The sequence below is a fragment of the Monomorium pharaonis genome, chromosome 2, assembly GCF_013373865.1.
Source record: "Monomorium pharaonis isolate MP-MQ-018 chromosome 2, ASM1337386v2, whole genome shotgun sequence".
Lineage (NCBI taxonomy): Eukaryota > Metazoa > Arthropoda > Insecta > Hymenoptera > Formicidae > Monomorium > Monomorium pharaonis.
Genome location: NC_050468.1, coordinates 13,374,855 through 13,394,927, shown reverse-complemented (window position 1 = coordinate 13,394,927; position 20,073 = coordinate 13,374,855). Strand labels below are relative to the sequence as shown.

General features: G+C 31.1%; 1 protein-coding gene across 1 annotated transcript in view; it reads left to right on the top strand.

Moving 5' to 3' along the window:
• Nucleotides 1-20,073, top strand: part of LOC105833362 (protein kinase C, brain isozyme) — a 96,400-nt gene that overhangs the window by 42,192 nt on the left and 34,135 nt on the right. Inside the window, exons 2-3 of the mRNA XM_012675057.3 lie at nt 6,633-6,664; nt 6,751-6,833. Of these exons, the coding sequence (XP_012530511.1) occupies nt 6,633-6,664; nt 6,751-6,833 (115 nt within the window). The remainder of the gene's footprint in view (nt 1-6,632; nt 6,665-6,750; nt 6,834-20,073) is intronic.

The window sequence follows — 20,073 nt, the reverse complement described above, 5'->3', positions numbered from 1 at the left end:
AAATTTGTAGATTTTAGTATGTGTAATTAATTGTTACTTGCAATCAAATAATTTATGGTTATTCGGATAATAAGAATTAGACTCTTTGAATGGCATTTTTTAATTGTTATCGAATAAAATATAAGTTTCCGGAGAGCGTACAAGTAATTTTTAAGAAATTTTAAAGAAAGAAAGAAAAAAAAGGGCATCAAATGCACGCACCCCAGTTGAATACGAAAAAAATTACTGGATATAACATATTTATACACTACGCGAAGTTCAGTTTCGAGACAACGATATTCGCGTTTAAAAAATCATGTGTCATCCTTGGGAAGGAAATCGATGCAGAAAACGCAAAGAACTTCGCGTGCGATCATAAATTTATAAAGCATGACTTTTTCTTTCTTTCGACTATATTTATACGATTCGATTCGAGCCGTGGTGCGATTTAATTGAGAGGCCTGCAATGTGCTTAGCCGTCGAAATGCACTTCCAATGATCGGCGTGAGTGAAACCTTGAAATATTGATTTGTTCGTTGAAGCTGATTAAATCGGCAATCTAGCATAGAGTCTTTACCCGTTAGAGTTTATAACGGGTTTATAACAACGATCGGTGTTAAAATGCACTTTTATCCACCGCTAGAAATGAGTGTTCTCTTGTTTTTTTTTCTTGTTATATGTATCGTATATTATTTTTTGGCATTACATGCATATAATTGAATTCCGTGTGATGGTTTATCAACCAAGATTAAATGTATTTAAAAGTCTGGATGAGACAAAGGCTATAGAGTCGCAAACGTGTTGCTCCTGTATACATTAGATAAAGATGACAAGTTACAATGCGTATATTGCAACGCGATAAGGTATTTATGATCGAAATTCATGAGACAAGGTATAGATACACGCAGCGTAAAATATTCTCATAATTATATCATAAAACCGGAAACAACATTTGTTTTATGTTTTATACGCTATAAAAAAAGATTTTTCATAAAAATTTAATCAGTTTAATTTTGTAAATGAAATTGTATGACGGACAACGTTAAAAATTATGGATATTCCAAGGTGGTAAATATTCACTACGTGGCAAGCGCCTGCTTGAGAAAGGTTTATTGACGTCATTCAGTAGCATCCTGGACGATTTGATTTATCACATTTGCCGCGTCCATTGCAGTCGTTGCTCTATCAAACATTTTCGAAGCTTGTCCATGTAATTAAAGGCTCCATGCAGGCGTGGAATCGAGAAAATAACGAACACGTGATGATTCACAATTTGCAAAACGTGTACGCGAGTGTTGGTTTAATACAAATTTCTCGTCACGAAATATATCCGGTTGTTTGAATTTCGTGTGCACTCCGTGGATGATTTGCGGGTTAACTAACTCTGATTAGCAACGTAATTTTATTACATCGTAGTTCCAATTATAACATATGTAATGATGAGAACGAAGAAAGAACATTGATGAACTTTGATGACGTGTGTAAGAGAGATTCTATTTTATTATTTCATTATTTCATTATTTGTTTAAGGCATTTAATTGAGTAACTCTGTATATGTTCACACAGAAATGAACTAACTTTTAACTCAAGAGGCATTGGGGATTTACAAATGTGTACTATTCAAGTTACTATTCACTTTTTTTCTATTTGATTCGTATGCAAATTAACGTTGGTAATTGTAGCTTATTTTAGGGATCTATTACTACAATGTTTAATTTTTTAATAAAAAACATTAATTTATTATAAGTTTTTTGCAACAAAAAATGTTTCTATAAAAGATACGATTTAGACATTTGTCATCTAAATTGCATCTATTAGTTTTCTAAATTGCTTTTGGAGTATTTGATAAAGAATTAATCAATTAAAACGATTAAAAATATGAAGAATTATTAACATTAGTATTAACTGATGTTAATTTTATTAGTAATTAATTAGAAAAGGGGGATTAAATATTTAATAATTAAAAAATAACAATAATGAAAATGTAAACACGTTAAAATAAAACTGGCTTGAGTTTATTTTATAGTTGAATGATATCAATACTATTCTATTATTGTGTTTGTCGATAATATTTCTTAAGACATAAAAACAAAACTGTGAAAACATAAATATAAACTAGAAAGAGTCTTCTACTAGAAAGAGTCAGATGGTGCAGCAGCTTTTATAATACTGTTTTATATTTTGTAATAATTATTGTTTTCACGACATAATAAAGAATAAACATCTGAGAAATCGAATCTCAAAATTGCAGACAGTATAGTATAGACAGTAATGGCGAAATTCAGACTCTGTAGAGCCGTAGTATTCAGATCCGTAGTAAACTACAAAATAAATTGATGAACTAAGTAATAAAATATGAATTAAGTAATAGAATATCAAATATATTCTATATATTATTTAAATGACAAAATTTACTTTAAAAAATGAACGTTTAAAAATAAAAGCAATTTAAGAACTAAAAAATGAAAATAAAAATAATTTACTTAAGAAAAATAGACAGTTTATGAAATAAAATTATATTATGAAAAGAAACAGATTACACATTTATGATTTGTTTTCAGTAACAAAGAAATGATGTATCGATTAACGTTCCACAACGATTTTATGTTCATGTTTGCCAATGTTTTTATTTTTATACGGCATTATAAGAAAAATATAAAGGAGGAAAATATATAAATAAAAAGTTGAGAAAAGTTTTAGGAAGCTACAAACATGTAAGTAAAAAAAATGATCTAATATTAATAGTATATCTACTACCAAATCTTTATATAATATTGAATTTTTTGTGACATTTTTTATGTGTAACTTACTTAATTTTTGGAAAAATTATGAATGTCTGGATTTATATTTTTAAAATTATTTAAATAGTTTTTATTAGTGTTAAGTAATGTTTTGTTTTAATAACGAATAAGAGGATATCCGCTTTACGAAGTCTATGCCAATATTGACGATCTTCTTCTGCTACTTTTATAAGTAGCAGATTTTAGGGTAATAAAGGAATAAGACTATTATTTAAGGCATAGTTCTTTATTTAGTAAATTTTCATTAAAATTTTTTTTTGCAAACAAATCGAAAACAACAATTTTTTATGTCACTGTGTAATAAATGAGTGATATATTTCAAAATGTTTTTTTGATTTTTTCGAAATACTTTGCATATAAACTGAGTTTGATAATTGACTATTGATAAATTGACTTAATTTAATGAATAATGAGAATTTATAATTAATAACATTATTAAGTTAAAGTTTATTATATTTGACACACACTGCAACATAATTAGCTGCTATGTAATTCGTCTACACATAGAACTTTTCAAACAGAGAAATGGAACTCGTGGAGACCAGGTGACTAGCGCATCTACTTGACATTGTAAATATTTGCGCGCATTGTGTAGCGCGTGCTGTAGGATCGTGCATCGCTGTATTGCAGAAAATATGTACGATACAGATTGTATGAAGTTGATATTGCGCGATCTGTAAACTCCACACATCACTTATGAACTACGTGTATATCAGCTGTCCAAAAATTACGCGACTGCAGTGAAATATCAATTATAACAAATACTAGTATAACGAAATTTTTGTGACAATTTGCTTAAATATAGCTAAACAATATGTAATTTGTCCACGAATATACATATAGAATATATCGAATTTCTTATAATAAAAGAATAAAAGATATAAAAACTTTGGATTATAAATGTTAAAAGTAAAACTAACAGTAAAAAAAGATTAAAAAGTTTATACATTTATTTTGTGCATGCATAAATAATATTATGAAGAAACTTTACACAATTTTGCATTTTGTACAGTATTGGAGTATAAAAACAACGAAAAATACAAAAAGGGCTATGTGAGTGAAACTTAGTGCATAATTAATGAGATTAATGTTACAATTTTGCTATTTACATAAATAACATCTTGATATTCACATTGAAATTTCATCCAGATACATTTCAATTTTATTTTAAGCCATGATCAATTTCGATGTTTAGTTCAACATTTTTATAAAAATATACTGAATATCCCCCGAAAATGTGAAAATATGAAATATAAAATTAAAAAATAAAGACAATGTAGAACGCATTTTTTTACTTTGCGTTTATTAAAAAAGCATAAAATAAACTAGGACTTGTTTAAAAACAAAAAAAAATAAAATAATTAAAATAAATTAGAACAATGTTTAAAAACTAAGAAAAATACAAAAAGTTATGTGAGTCAATGTAAAACTTAGTGCACAATATAGTCAATGTTTTAACATTGAATTATACTTTTCACGTAAAATATGAAATCTTCCCGGATATAAAAGTGATTTCCGGAGATGTGATTACAAACTTCTTTTTACCTGTCAATCTTTTGAATTACCATTTATATCCAATTTCAAGATGACTTGTTCCACTGTGCTCCGATAGGTTAAAATCTCAGTAATTATGTACGTCGAAGTTGTGCAAGATCAACGAAGAAAATGGAATTCTGAACGAACGTCGAAGTAATCAGAAGGAATTAGCAGGAACGTGAAGTGCCATTAAAATTCCGTTTCCTGCATGATAGGTAACTGTTTTCAAGGGTCGCAGAGAGTTATCGTGATTGGTGATTCTCAAGAAAGAAGTATCTTCCTTTAGTACTGAGAAACCATGAAACTTGAAATAGCCTACCTCGAAGGATAGGAGAAAGACCATTTCGAATGATAAAATCGCCATTTCGAGAATCCTTTAGGTGAATTTCGCCATGAAAGTTAATCGGTGACTCGTTAGGCTATAAAGGTCTCGTTCTACTCCGATGTAGATTAGAGAATCCCTCATATAGAACGAGAGGGCAGAATTCTCATTCCTAGATTCTCACAAATCTTTCCGCACCATTTATCTCTTTGCTTTATTGTCCATTCCAGACACTTCGACGCGGTAAATGCGTTATTTAATTTTGGAAGAGCTTAACTCTTAAATCGTATTTACGTAAAAGGATACTTGCACTAATTAACGAACCCAATGGTAGTGACAGAAATGAATTATTTACATCACCGTATGATGTGAATATTAATATCTTAAAATGAACTCAACAAAACTCAGTTGATTAAGATATTAAAATAATCGAAGAGCTCAACTAAAAAAAAAGGTTAAAAAGAAATGTGTAAAAGATAAAACTTATGTTAATTACACAACTCATTTTTTTCTTTTCAAGTTTCTCAATCAATAGATACTTTTTCTAAATATTACAAATATATAAGTTTATTCTTTAATATTATGTATAAAGTTCCGATTTTTTCTCGCTCTTTTTTATTTCTTTTTTCTTCTTTTATATCTTTTTTCTCTTAAAATAAAAATTGAATAAATTTTTATTTTTAAATAAAATTGTGCTATTAATTATTATAATGTTTCTTTTATTTTGGACTAATAATACATTTAAATTGTTATCTTTGTAATCCATGAAAATAATGTTGATGTAAACTTTATTGCACTTTTCGAAAAATATGAGTTACAGAATTGTGTCACAAGAAATGCAAATGTAATCTGTGACCAAAAGGTATATATACCACTCATATATATAATTACTGTTTGCGACGCCATAAGTATCACGTTACGGTATTAGCAACCGCGCTTAATTCGAGGCACTTAGGTGACGTTGAAATTATTTTGGTAAAACCGACAATCACACGAGCTTCTTCTCGGCACATAAATCGCTCGTGCAATTACCGTTCCATTCGCGAAACGAAAATTACATTGTGCTATATGACTGTGCCAAATTTCATTATAATCTGAACGTAATATCCATTTCAGTTTTTATTAACCCTTAGGGTCCAACCATGGTATTCCGGATCCGACTAGATTTCTATTTATGGAAATTTCTCGGAATTCCAAAAATACTCATTTGAAATTGATTTCAAATTATTCAAATTTCAGAGATATTTACAAAACTTTCGAGCAAGATGATTTGGGAAGATGCCACACTTTAGGACTTTTTGTTGAAATAGTTTTATTATAGCATCAAGTTACAAAAAAATTAACATTTTTGTGATCTTTATTTATTCATGCAAATAAAATAATTACATTTTTAATATTCCAAATTTTTTAGGAAAAAAAATTAAATCTTGCAAAACTGGTATTTTCCCCAAACGTATATACATATGGGTAAGATGTTACCTGCTATGAAAAAAGATGTCACAACCATTTAAATAACATGAAATAATAGAAACTTGCATTCTTTGCTTATGTATAGTAGACAGTCAAGTTTAAATTATAAAAACATAAAAATGTGATAAAATATTAATTGGTTTTTGGGAAGCAACTTATTTCTTATTTTTATAATGCTAGAGTTTAGCCTTTTAAATTTAACGTTATCAAATCAAATACTATTAAAAGCATATTTAACAATTTACCTTTTTATATTCTTACAAATCTTTACTGATCCTTATTAATATTGGAATTTGTCTTTATAATCAGTGCTTTTCGTATGTAAGTCTAGCACACATTTATACGTCAGATTAGTTAATTTCCGATTTATGAAGAAATTATAATCAAAGTGGCTTCTTCCCTTGACTTCTCTTATCTTTGATTTATATTTATAAATATGAATTGTTAGCAATTGCTCATGATATGTGATCTATTTTTTAAATTAAGGTATATCTGCTAATAAGTTATCTTGTTTGTTGTTACAGGGGCTTCGGAAAACAGGGATATCAGTGCCAAGGTAAGAAGAATCTGAACGGCTCTTTATTTGTTCAAGATGTGCTTTCGAGATGGAAAACTGGAAAAGGGACATTTTTCGTGTTTCAGTCTGTAGTTTCGTCGTTCACAAACGATGTCACGAATACGTGACCTTTACGTGTCCGGGAGCTGACAAAGGCGCAGACTCGGACGTGAGTACTGAAATTATATTTAATGCCAAATATGTCTCTCTTCTCTTCATACCCTTCTTAATGCGCAGATTATCTCACCTTTTCTTCCTTTTGTCTTCAGCCAAGGTTTTTCTCTCACAAGTTTTTGATGAGTATGAGCTTCCGCGACCTAGATCTCACATATGAACGATTTGTCTAAAACTTTAATCTTGATAAATTTCATGAGTGTAAGATGCGCTATATGGAATTTAATAATAATGTTAATTGCATTATAATTGTATTATTTATTAAATATTCTATATTTTTTAAAATTTTCATTTGCGTTACTAACTTTACGTGTTTTAGAAAATTGAAAAACTTTACTCTTATATACATATAAAACATGTTTAGTATAAGTAAAAAATTTGGATAAAATTTTATTTTTTTTAATAATAGCAAAGAGCTTTCAGCTATATCTTTTTTAAAACTTTTGAAATTTTTGAATTTTTGAACGCAATGTTAATTTGTCTCCTTTAAACGCTGTTTTGGTTAAGTTTTTTGTTACTTTTGCACTAATAATGGTCCGAGGACGGGTCAAAACATTAGAAGTATAACAAAAGTCTCTTTATACCAGAAATAGGTCACTGAGAGTGGCTTGAGGGCTGGTCAAGCTGGCTAGGAGAGTCAAATAACTGTTTGACATGTTAGCTTTTAAAGCCCCATGCTTCGAGTAGGCACGTAACTCATCATCATAGCTCTTTGATACTTAAAAAGTCAAACTTCGTAAAAAAAGAAAAATTTCACCAATGTATCAAATATCATTATGCCATTTTAATAAAAAGACATTATTTTTATAATAAAGACATTTTTAGTCTGTGATAGATAATGATGTAGGATATTTTTTGCGTAAGTTATAGGTCACAAATTTGTCTTTTACAAATGACAGAAAATCGCAACGACGCTTTGTGAAAATTAATATCTGTATAAAATCTATGATAATTTAAGTCTAAAACCAAGTCGTTTATCATCATTTTCGTAATGTCATGAGAAATATGGCTGAAACGAGATTATTTGATTATACTGCCGTGATAATAAAAACTTGATAAAATTACTAATTTTTCTTGAGAATTAATATGGAACTTTGTGACAAAATTATGATAAAATATAATTTGTTATAAAATTCATCAAAATACAAACGATAAACTATCGGTAGGAGAGTTACGTTTATAAGAAAAAGAAAATAAAAATAAACTTTTACACACACACACACACACACACACACACACACACACACACACACACACACACACACACACACACACACACACACACACACACACACACACACACACACACACACACACACACACACACACACACGATGCGCGCGCGTGCTCTTTGTTTTTTTTTATTGTACAACGTACATTTTTCTCGATTTGTTTGTCTACTTGCAATAAACATTTATTAATAAAAAGAAGTATATTAGTTGAGAAAACTGGTTAAAATTAGCAGAATATACTCGAATTCTTTCTGTATGTTGTAGCAACCCTTGAACTACATTTGAACGACAATAATGAAGGAATAAAGAAAAAAGAATGCGTCTACATGGCGTTGGAATTTTCATTACATTAGTTTGAACCGCAAAAGAGAGTTCCGCGTGTGAACTTGGGAGAATGAGGTACGTGACGGCGTTTTACAAGTGTGGCGTTCAACTGAGTGTGCGCTAATTGGCTGCTGCACGGCCGCTGCTAAACGCGTGTGAAACATCGTCCACTGTCCCGTCGTCGTAAGGTACTAAAAGGGTTGGGGAAGAGCGGTAACACATATAATCAATATCGAGGTCATTTTCGAAGGCTGCGATAAATCGCGCATCGTCACCTTGTAAATGGATAATAATAACGCATATATAGCGCGCATCAGTAATTCGTTCAGTCAATCTACCTGTAAGAAGATAGCCTTTGCTTAACTTGACGCTCATTAATAAAAGCGGATTAATTAAGACACAGTCAGTAGTAGGGTCTTTTGTAAATTGTAATGTTACACATCCACATCATCATTTGCGAGAATACTGTAGAGAAATTCACCTTGTTATAGAGGATTGCTGGCATACTTATTTAAAGCTATTAATGAGAACGGAAAAGTATTGATTGAGCTATAAAATTATGAAGAGAGCCCGTCTTCGGAAATATAATATAATTCCTATATTTATTTAATAAGTTGTACAAAAATAAAATTATTTTATGGAGATATAAGGTATTTTGTCAGATACCGAAAAGGATAATGAAATATTATAAAATTAACAAATCTATAGTGCCTATTTTTAATTAGATAATTTACAACACATGTTAAATATATTTTTTTAAATAATATTTTATTTATTTTTATTTGTATTATGTTTGAATTGAGTTCTCAGTTTATTAATATGCGAAAAGAACGGTTTTACTAATTATCTAAAAGATAAATACCTAAAAATTTATAGCTCTATGTATAGATACAGATTTGAAAATAATTTTCGTAGATCATAAAAATAATTATACAAGATGTTGAAACAATAGTTGTTAGAATATCAAAACTTTTTGCAATATTATTTATCATGCTTAAATTACCTACATAATTACTATAACGGCCAAACAAAATCATTTTTACATCTAACTCAATTTTTAGATACTTCATTCAGTATTCTTTCTGTGTAAGATCTCAGCGTTTTTGTTCATAAAAAGAGAACAACTGATTTAATACAACTTATGTTTTGTTATAAAAATTTTAATATTGAGGTGATAAAAACTTCAAGATACAGATATTGTGTTATTTCTTTACTACTGAGATACGAAAGATAATGTTTCTGTGAGAATATAGTGAAATTTATCGCAATACGCACTAGATAACCGTTGTATCCTTTTTATCACTTGGCTGACAGGACTTAATCCTCTGTCGCTTAAGAGAGCAATAAGTTAACGAGATCAGAACGCCGAGAGATAAAAGGATAATGAGATAAGAAGATCCTTGGCTGGGGTAAAAAGAAGGGAAAGATGGGAAGAACAACCATACCCGGGGGCTAAAGAGCTACGTTCTTTTTTCATACTTGTCTCGCACCGCGCTCACTGCCTACTGGCCTAAGCCACCGCGTTCTTTTTACGCTTCGTTTAACCACGCTTGTAATCACATACGCGCAACTATCATCGAAGCGATCAAATACGTACGTAACGAATAAATACATTGGGTTTTTCCGATGTACTCGCCTGGGAGAGCAATACGTTTCCGGCTCGAAACAATTTTCATAAAAACAGAATTATTTCTTTTTTTACCATTTAGCGGAACTCAGGAAACCGATAAAACTTCCCCGATGATAAAATATACTTTGAACGAATAATGAATATGATGTAACATGAGATATATCACATCCTCAGTTTGACTTTGATGCCCAGTTATTTTAGTTTTACAACGCCAAAGTTTTAAACGACAACATTAATATTAGAAAGAAAAAAGTAAACTGTTTGTTAGCAGGGTTAAATACACCCCACAGTTTTCCCCTACAGTTAAGAATGTCGACCGAGGACGATACCCTGCTGCGGTTCACAGTCACAAAGCTTTAACGATGATATCGAGAAAGACTGCGATATTCGAGCCGCTAACGTTTTTCCCCTTGTCGCGCCTGGAAAAAAATGTTACTTATCTTTGGGAATTTCCGACGAACTAATCGAGAGTCCCCGCTGTTCTTCCTTTGATCCTGGACATTGATTTCTTATTCTTCCTTTTATGTGCTTCTGCGCTTCAAAGGTAATCCTTCCCGCGCCTATTGATCCGCGCGAATATCGGCGATCGTGGATTTCCCCGTAAGGCGCATAATGCATTTTTATTGTTGAACACCGGCTGCAACAAAGAAGAAAAAACGCGTACATGTAAGCGAGCGATAGATCTTTTTCTTTATCCTTTCTGTATACAAGAAGTTTACATACTTGGGAATAGAATCAGCGAAGTATTTCTACACAAAGAAAATTTTATAATAAAAATTACTTTAGTTAATAGTAAGTTTTGATATTAAATTTTTTATATATATATTATATATGTATATGTATACATATGTATATTTATATATATTATATATATATATATATATAAATATAAAATGCATGCATATATGTGTGTATATATATACATATATGTGTATGTATACAATATCAGCTTTATTGAATATAGTATCGGCGCATTAACGTTTCACAATATATGATATTACCTTGCAAATCTATCTGACAATGCACATATCTGAATCGAATCTTTAGAATCTAAATTTTTCATCTAGAAGAAAGAAAATTTAATCTTTTATAAGTTATTTTCGCATAATTATAGACAGTTCAGACACTTTTTGGTAATACTTGAATGGAGCAATTTATAAATTTTAACAATAGCTAAAACATTCACGTTTATGAAAACTAAATAATGTGACATTAAACTGTTTATAATTCTATTGAATATAAATATTTTTGCACTATTGTTATATAAAATTTATTTATTACAGTTTCATAGAAAATTAAGAAACTTATTAATTATATTATTTGCTCACGTTATAATTTATTTCTGCTTATCATATTGTATACATATAATGTATGTATATAGATACTTAAAAATAAAAACAGGAATAAACAATTTGATGTTAAGTGTAGATTCAGTCTAGTAAAGAGCAACACCTGTAAGTGATTATAATGTGTAAGTACTTTAGTTATCACGGTGACAATTTTTCATCCTTTACTGTGTTGCTGCTGATTAAGAAGAACGGCGATATCACTCTCCGTTTGACGGTGCTTCGGTTGGACAGTCGCGTAATTTCTAATGACAGTGTGGTTACGAATAATGAGCTCTGAGGAACGGACTAATCGAGTTTGCGCTTCGACCGACGAAACCTCACGCCTCTCGGCGAAGCGAAGGTACCCGTTTCCGCAGTGACCAAAAGCGCCGGAAGGCTTAATGCACCGGTTGCATGCCGGATTCGCGACAATCGCTAAATTCCGCGAAACTTCCTGTGCGAGCTTGTTTCGATTTCCACTATATTTACCCTCGAATGTTATTTAGGAAGCAGCGATAGTAGTCGGTTTCGAAAAGTTGTCGAACGCTGGTTGCCAGCTGCAGTTTGATATTTGGATTTAAGCATTATCGCGTAACTTTGTATTATGTATCGCAATTTTGAAAATACTGTTGATATTTTAAATTACTGTCAGTCTTAAACGCGATGTTTGACCATTAATGTAATATGATAACTAATGAAAAATAAAAAAAACATATGTTTTATCGCCCAACTTTAAAGAGTTTGCAGACATATTACGACATTTTTAAAGTAGTACTTTACTTCCATTTCGCAAGAATAAACTAGATTAGAAAACTTCTTATGGAGAAACATTTTTAAAGCTTGAGCAAGAGTTTAACTGACTTGGAAAGATTAATATTTTCAATTTGAAAAACGATGTTTCGTTTTATTAAAGTTTATTTTAACGTAATTATAACATCTAATCTTTCTATTTCGAGGAACATTCCTTATTCTTACCGACTTAAACTTTTCGCAACAACGAACTAGTACGTAAGAACTATACTTATTTACGAGGTAAACATCGAGCATTATGTTTTACAGTAAAACATTTACAGAATGTAATTATATAAAGTATCATGTAAATATATACTAATAATGTTTTATAGTTATATTGTAATTGCAATACATTTTGCAAAAAAAGAAAAGAAATATATACATATAATTAATGATCTTTAATTACTTTTTTAAAGTCTTATTTTCTACTTACATTATTGTTATAAATTAACAAACTTATTTATCATTTTGATTGCCATACACGTATTTCTACAATGTTCCAGTCATACAATTGTTATGATTTTATTAATTTACTTATTAAAAAATGAGATGGTACTAAGTATTTAAAACTAAATTTTAAAATATATAGATAAAATTTATTAAAAACAAAATGATTTAATTTTTCGCTAATATTTGTTTTAATCACAGAAAAATTATTATTTAATTTACTATTGAGGTAGTTTTATTTATTTTTCATCTGAAATTATTTTATTAAATATATGATATAAATTATATGTATATCATATATTTAATATATAAATTTTTTAATAGTTTATTTTATTAATTTGACTTTGTATGTGCAAATTTTATTTTATAAACCGCGGTTTTATCGATTTTAAGCTTCTTAAAACTCAACGCCGATATCAGCTTGCCAATCAAATATTAAATTAAGAAAACTAGATGAATAAATGATATCTCATTCATTGAAAACTTTTTAAAATATAAATTCTGAGTTTTTCAAATATATTCGAGGGATGGATTAATGTTTGATTGTAAAGATGTGTAAAGATTAATCTTTGAAGCAGTTTGGTGTTCAATTTCGAAGATCATCTTATGGTAAATTTAATTAATTGATTCCGGAAATTCCTTATTTAGTACTATTTTAAATTTTATTAAATTAAATGATGGTTATTCAGTTTCGAACATATCATGTTATACCTAAACATTTTGGGAAATCCAGCGATCTATGGCCGATTTGCTCTTACTATGTATCCACAATTCCTTTCCTCTTTATCATCATCATTATCTTCATCATTAAATCCGAGAATCTGCGTGTGTGTGCACGGTGTAATGGTGTAATAACGCAGGACACGCGGACGAAGCATCAATTCAAGGTACACACCTACAACAGCCCTACCTTCTGTGACCACTGCGGTAGTCTTCTCTATGGTGTCATCCACCAGGGCATGAAGTGCCAAGGTATCATATGATGAACAAAAAAAAAAATAAAACCAACTACACGAAAAGTCAAGCGATACTCGAACACGCAATTTACTCAGAGAGACTCAGTTCTCTCAGAAAACACAATCATCCAATGAGGATGGTACATGTCATATGCGCATACACACACACACACACACACACACACACACACACACACACACACACACACACACACACACACACACACACACACACACACACACACACACACACACACACACACACACACACACACACACACACACACACATCGTTGTACAGTACACTACTTATATGTTTTTCTTTCTGTTTTCTTGGCCCAGCGTGGTGTTGCTTTGTCTTCGTATTATACTCCTGTATAGTGTTTCTTGGTTTATCTCTTGCTCTTTTCTCTTTGTAAATAATACTCGCTGTAAATATTGTATAGCATTTCTATTCCGTATCTTCGTTCACCGTCACAGGTGAATGTTAGAGATCCGATTAATCGCGTTAACAACGATCGCATATGAACGCCGCAGCGAATGATTGCCTTCCCTGTTCGCTCGCGTTCCGCCATACCTGCTAATGCGATTAGCGGCGCTTTTAATTATGTATATGGTACATATACTTCGACGTTGATTTTGCACTGACATTGTACACTCTATTAGGTGGCTTTTGTGCGCATCAACTGCGTCTCCTCTGGCAGCAGGAACGCGATTCACACGTGGCTGCGCGTGTGTGTGCGCGCGTGTGACGTGCCATGTGTGGGTTATTACATGCATAACAATTATGCATTGTGGAAGGAATGTTATCACAATGAATTTTGTGGCAAGAAAGGGCAAGAAGAAAAGGAGAGGACTTTTGCACGAATATAATTATGAATAGAGAAATGTCGCCAATATTGACATAGGCCTCCCAAAGTGGCACTTTCTTATTTCTTAAAAACTAAACATTGCACTATATTAATACTGATAGAAACATGATCTGCTCATGTTTCTATCAGTATTAATATAGTGCAATGTTTAGTTTTTAAGAAATAAGTTTTTAAGAAATAAAGTCTATTCGATCCGAATCTAATTCAATCTGAATGCTAATATAATTGTGCTGTTATACATATTGCTTATGTTGCGAAAATATTAATTATTACAAAATATGAAATAACTGATGAAAATATTATCTGATAGAAGACACTTTCTAGTTTTCATTTATATTTTCAAAGTTTTACTTTCAGTTTTATATTAAGAAATATCCAAAAACGAAATATATTCGTGATCTTTCTTTACATAAAATTGAACGAAGAGACAAGAAAAGACATTAAACAAAGGAATGAAGAGCTGAACACTGACGAAAATGTGACTTTCGCGTTTTATACTATTTCACTTTCATTCTCTTCTTGTCCTTTATCAGAGAGTGCACCTTACCAATCTTTTACACGTATTCTCTTTTTATTACTTTCATCGAATATCGCGCGCGTAAAACAACCCTTTGTGTTTAATATATTTTCGTATAATAATCGACATACTTATTTGAGACGTATATATCTACATTTGCGCTCGACTCGAGAAGTTAGTGCTTCAAAAGGATGCTCTTCATCGATAATTGGATAAACTCGCCTTTGAGTATTTAGGTTCGTAAATCAGGTGTTCTGAATATAAAATAAAAAAAGAGAAAAAAGGAAGCTCGCTTTGACAATTAATTTACGAGCTGTCTATGTCAAAATTTTACGTCAAAAGCGTATTTAGTCACCAAAATGTCGAGTGCGAGTTATATCTCTCTTTTTACGAAGTTTCTTCTCCAATTAAAATTGTAAATAATCCTTGTACAGTTATAGTGTAGAAAAAAAAAAGATTATTCCGATAAGACTGTCGGTTTGCCGATGTATAACGACTAAGTTTGCATCTATAATAAGATATGTGTAATCGTTGCGTGTGATTTGTTCATGATCTGTGTAAATGTGTGCGTGTTTGTATTTATACGCGCGTGTGTACGTGTGTGCATGTTGAATGACATAAAACAATTCAACATTTGTTTTTTAAGGAGGAAGATAACTAGAAGCTAAATTTTACGAGTAGATTATAAGTATTTTAATGATCGAGTTTTAAGTCGATGTAATGTTTATGAAAAGAATCAAAGTTCTAAAGAAATCGAAAGGAAGCCTTTTTACTTAAATAATTATACAAATGTTAATGGAAGTAATATTGCAAAGATTTTTCAAGGGTTTAAAAAAAATGTATTTATAAAATGATACGAAATGGTTTCTAGCTGCTTTTCTTCTTCGTGCTTTTCTTAGGCACATATACATAGATTGATGGTCTTCTTACTATTCTGTGTCTTTTTCACTGAATTTCTGCCGTTGCACCATAACCGCACAAAAGTCGTGCACTTTTCCGCTGTATTTTCTTGATGTAATTTTCTCGATGTGATTCTTCAATGTATTTCCACAAGTCGTTGACGTCATTCTTATCTTCATATCTTTTTTTCTTTTTTCTCTCACGCTCTTTGTATATATATTTCCTAAGTCCTAAACACGATGTTTTTCGTGTATTTCACAATTTGTTTAAGTTTATGCTCTTTGAAGCCCTTTATTTCTTTGACAGTCCCGCGGAATATTCCGCGTCTTCTTAATGTGCGTGCGCCTTTGACTAATTTATCGATTTCTCCATATTATCTACGATTTATTAACAATTTAATTTCAGATTTGCTCATTACTTGGTCATGATATTTTTGATTGCTCGTTCATAACAGAAGTTTGCGACGATTTTTCAGGCTATTTTCCTAAATTCTCTCGAGAGAATTTCACCAGTTTGAAACAGTCTAATATTTACGAATTTAATTTGTCTTTTGCTTGAGAAAAATTGTTTTATATTTTTCTTTCGCACTAAAAAATATTAAGAAAATATAAAATAATAGCAAATTGACATAGTAGAGTCTTTTATATTTTTAACCTATAGTTTAGAATTAATTCTGTTACGTCCAGCCTTATGGGATTTTACTCTTTATTCGGTAGGAAGGATATCTCAGGGAGAACAGGTAAGGCAGGGAAGAACGTAACAAAACGTGTAGAATTCCCGTAGGCACACAGTTTAAGGAGGGTATGTGCCTCGGGTCGAACGCACTTTTTATGACTCAAAAATATAGGTCAACGTGCCGATAGGCCCGCTATAACCCGTTTCGAGTCGTACGTTCGTCGGTCCAAGTTTCGAGTCAACGAATTGAATCGCTTTAACTCGGGATCGGACCAGGTGCAGTCTTTGTTCGGGATAGACGAGATCGTTGTTAATTAAAATAAATGATAAAGTTTCACATAAAATTAACAAAAGTATTTATTCTAATAACAAATAAAAATGAAAATATAAAGAAATACAAATAAGCGCTGAAGTCGTGATTTAACATAATTTGTTGGCTATGAATTTATAAAGATTAAATTATAAGAATGGTTCTAAATAAATTTCGCAAGAGTTTACAATGTTTAAAAATACGCAAAGGGTTATAAAAATAGATTTTCGATTGAGTTTACAAAAGTTTTAAAAGTTTAACAAAGGGTTATTAATAAAATAAAAAAAACACAAAGGTTATTAATATAAATTTCGGAAGTGTAAAACTAATGGGCAGCTTTTTGTTTGTGAGTTACATTATATCTTAAGTAATTCGGAGAGAGAAGGTTAGGAAAGTGCAGACTCTTGAAAATTAAAACCGTGAATTGTTGTTTGGACTCTCGAACACTAAGGGCGGAATTCGCATACCGGAACGCCCGGTCGGACTCTCGAGCAACAGCCTCTGAATCCGCGCACCGGAACGGCCGGTCGGATTCTCGAGCAACAGTCTCTGAATCCGCGCACCGGAACGGCCGGTCGGACTCTCGAATGACCGTCTCTGAATCCGCGCACCGGAACGACCGGTCGGACTCTCGAGCTGCCAGGCTCGCATCCGCAAACCGAGTAAGAAGGGGGACAAAAAACTCTAAGAGAGAATTATTTATAAATAATAGGAGGGTGTCTTAAAGAATTAAAATGGAAGGGAGATGTTACCATGAGTAACGTAAAAACCAAAGAAATTATGATTGTGGGACTTACTCATTGTTGGTTCTCGAGCAAATTTGTCGGAATCGAATAGATTTCTTGCCCGGATGGAACGGCACTAAAGTCTACTTGCGCACTGATTCTACATGATTACTAACTAACTAACTCTAAAAACGTAACTCTAAAACTTTACTCTCCATTACTATTACTGACTATCTATTACTGACTGCTAAACTCTTATTACTGGTACTTTCATTACTGACTACTATTGCCTACTATTACTAACTGGTATAAAAAACAACTGACTCCCTTCAAGATTTGGTATTATATATATATAGAGTCTTACAAGGGGAGGATCCAGAGATAGGTGGTTCAAATATTCTAATTGGTAGGATTCTTTTTCAGGATTGTGTGGTGGGTGAATTCTAAGTTTTCTTATTGGAGAAATAGTTTTTCCTTTTTGCCCAATCATACGTTAAGTAATCTGTCGAAAGTTTCTCTGTTTCCTCCCACATTCTTTCAATTTTATCGAAGGGATCCGACCTATCGCGTAGGTTATCTTCCCTTTGGGTTTAAGAGATAAATAATTTTTTCTATTGTGCTAGACGCGCTACGGTATGGGTTGCAGATGGAGGAAACGGTTATTTATTTTTTGCTTATGTTTAGATACTTTATTGCTCATTTTTTGTGAGCAAACGTGAAACTTTGCTTAGATCCCATGGTTGTTTTTTGAATTTCTATCTTCAGAATTTATTATTTGTTGACTCAATATTCAAAGGAGTCGGAATTATCTACTTGGTCGTTTCGTCCATCTATGTTTGTTATTACGTTTCTAACAGACTAATCCTAGACACATAAAAATTATCGGAGACCGTTGAAACGGAATTTCTTTTGTAAAATTATTTGTTCCTCTGACGAAGGGAAATCGTGGAGTCTGCCGGACGTAACACTCCCCGCCTTAGACAAATGTTGGGGGCGTATGAACACAACATTTGCAGAATTTAATAGGCTGAGCAACGATTTCTCTTTTTCATGGATTATTATATTTATTTTGTATCGCATTAATATCCTATCTTTCCTTATTCGTTTAGGTATTTATTTATATCAACGCTTGTCTCTTAAGAAAGAGGAAGGAAAAGGCAATCTTTAAAATCCTTTCTTGCTCTTTCGTCTTTCTTTACACGTGTATGTTTTATTTTAATTTCTAAATCAGATTATTCGTATGTACGCACATTTTTACGCAGTAGATAATGATTATAATTCACTTAATAAGTTGTTTTACGCATGTATACGCGCTTTTAATTTATAAATTTTCTTAATTAAAAAAATTTGTATTAAATATATTTCGAAGCTTTCCCTTTTTTTTCTAAAATTATTATTACCGTTATGTTTTTTTTTCTTGTTTTTTTCTAAAATATTTTAGAATCACGTGAGTGTCAACTAGGTTTTTCTATTCTCCCTTTTTCCTTGGTTTTTTTTTTTTCATTAAGAACGGATTTTGTCCAGAGACAATTGAGTATTTCTCGATCCTGTGCATCGCATTCCACAGGCATATCAACATTTGTTGATATAGGTGTGTCGCCAATTTTACCACTGTTATACTTTTTATATTGCATCAAATAAAATTCTTTTATATTAATTTCAGGAGGGCGACAAATAATCAATTCATCCTGCCGATATCTTCGCGCAGGGTTAGAGTAGTTATGATTTTGCAGAAGATGAGTTCTCAAACAGAGCAACACATCTGAACGGCATCAAGTGCCGGAATTGGATCAAATAATCAATTAGCGAGGTTTCATTCTTCGCTTAAAATTTGTAAGAGTAAAGCGGCATTTTGCCGGATTTGTTTTTGACACTCAGGTGATCTATTTAAATTGTTATTATTCAAATAATTTTATTTTAATTTATTCTTTTATCTAAGCATTTATTATATTATATTCATATATCTCCTTTAATAGAAAAGGAAAACTTCTGAAACACTATGATTAATTTGTCTTATAGTAACATTTAAATTCTAAAATTGCCTTATTTTGGCAATATGGAACAATGTTATGTAACAAGTTTTCGTAACATTACATCTTATTCAAATATGCAATATAAATTTGAACCTTAAATTAATGTTTAGTATAAAACAATGAAGATATAAAATTATTAATATATGTAACTTTAATGTCGATGAAAATATTGATAGAGAGAAAGGTATCTTAATATGAATTCCAATATTCATTAATGTCTGATTCGCTTAAGTTATATTATATTTCTTGGTTATTTTTCTACTTCGTTTTATAATTTAACTTGGTTTATATATGAAGAAAAGACGCAATTGCAGCGTGGACAATTATTGTATATCATTCATTCGACTTGTCACGCGAAATTTCTAAACGGAATATTTTGTTTTGACGCAATAATAACGATTACTTAGATTATAGAATCTTATCAAACTAAGATTTTATTAGGCTTATAAATAAGATTGAATATTGAGTTAAAGCTTGTAGCTTAGTTAAAACCT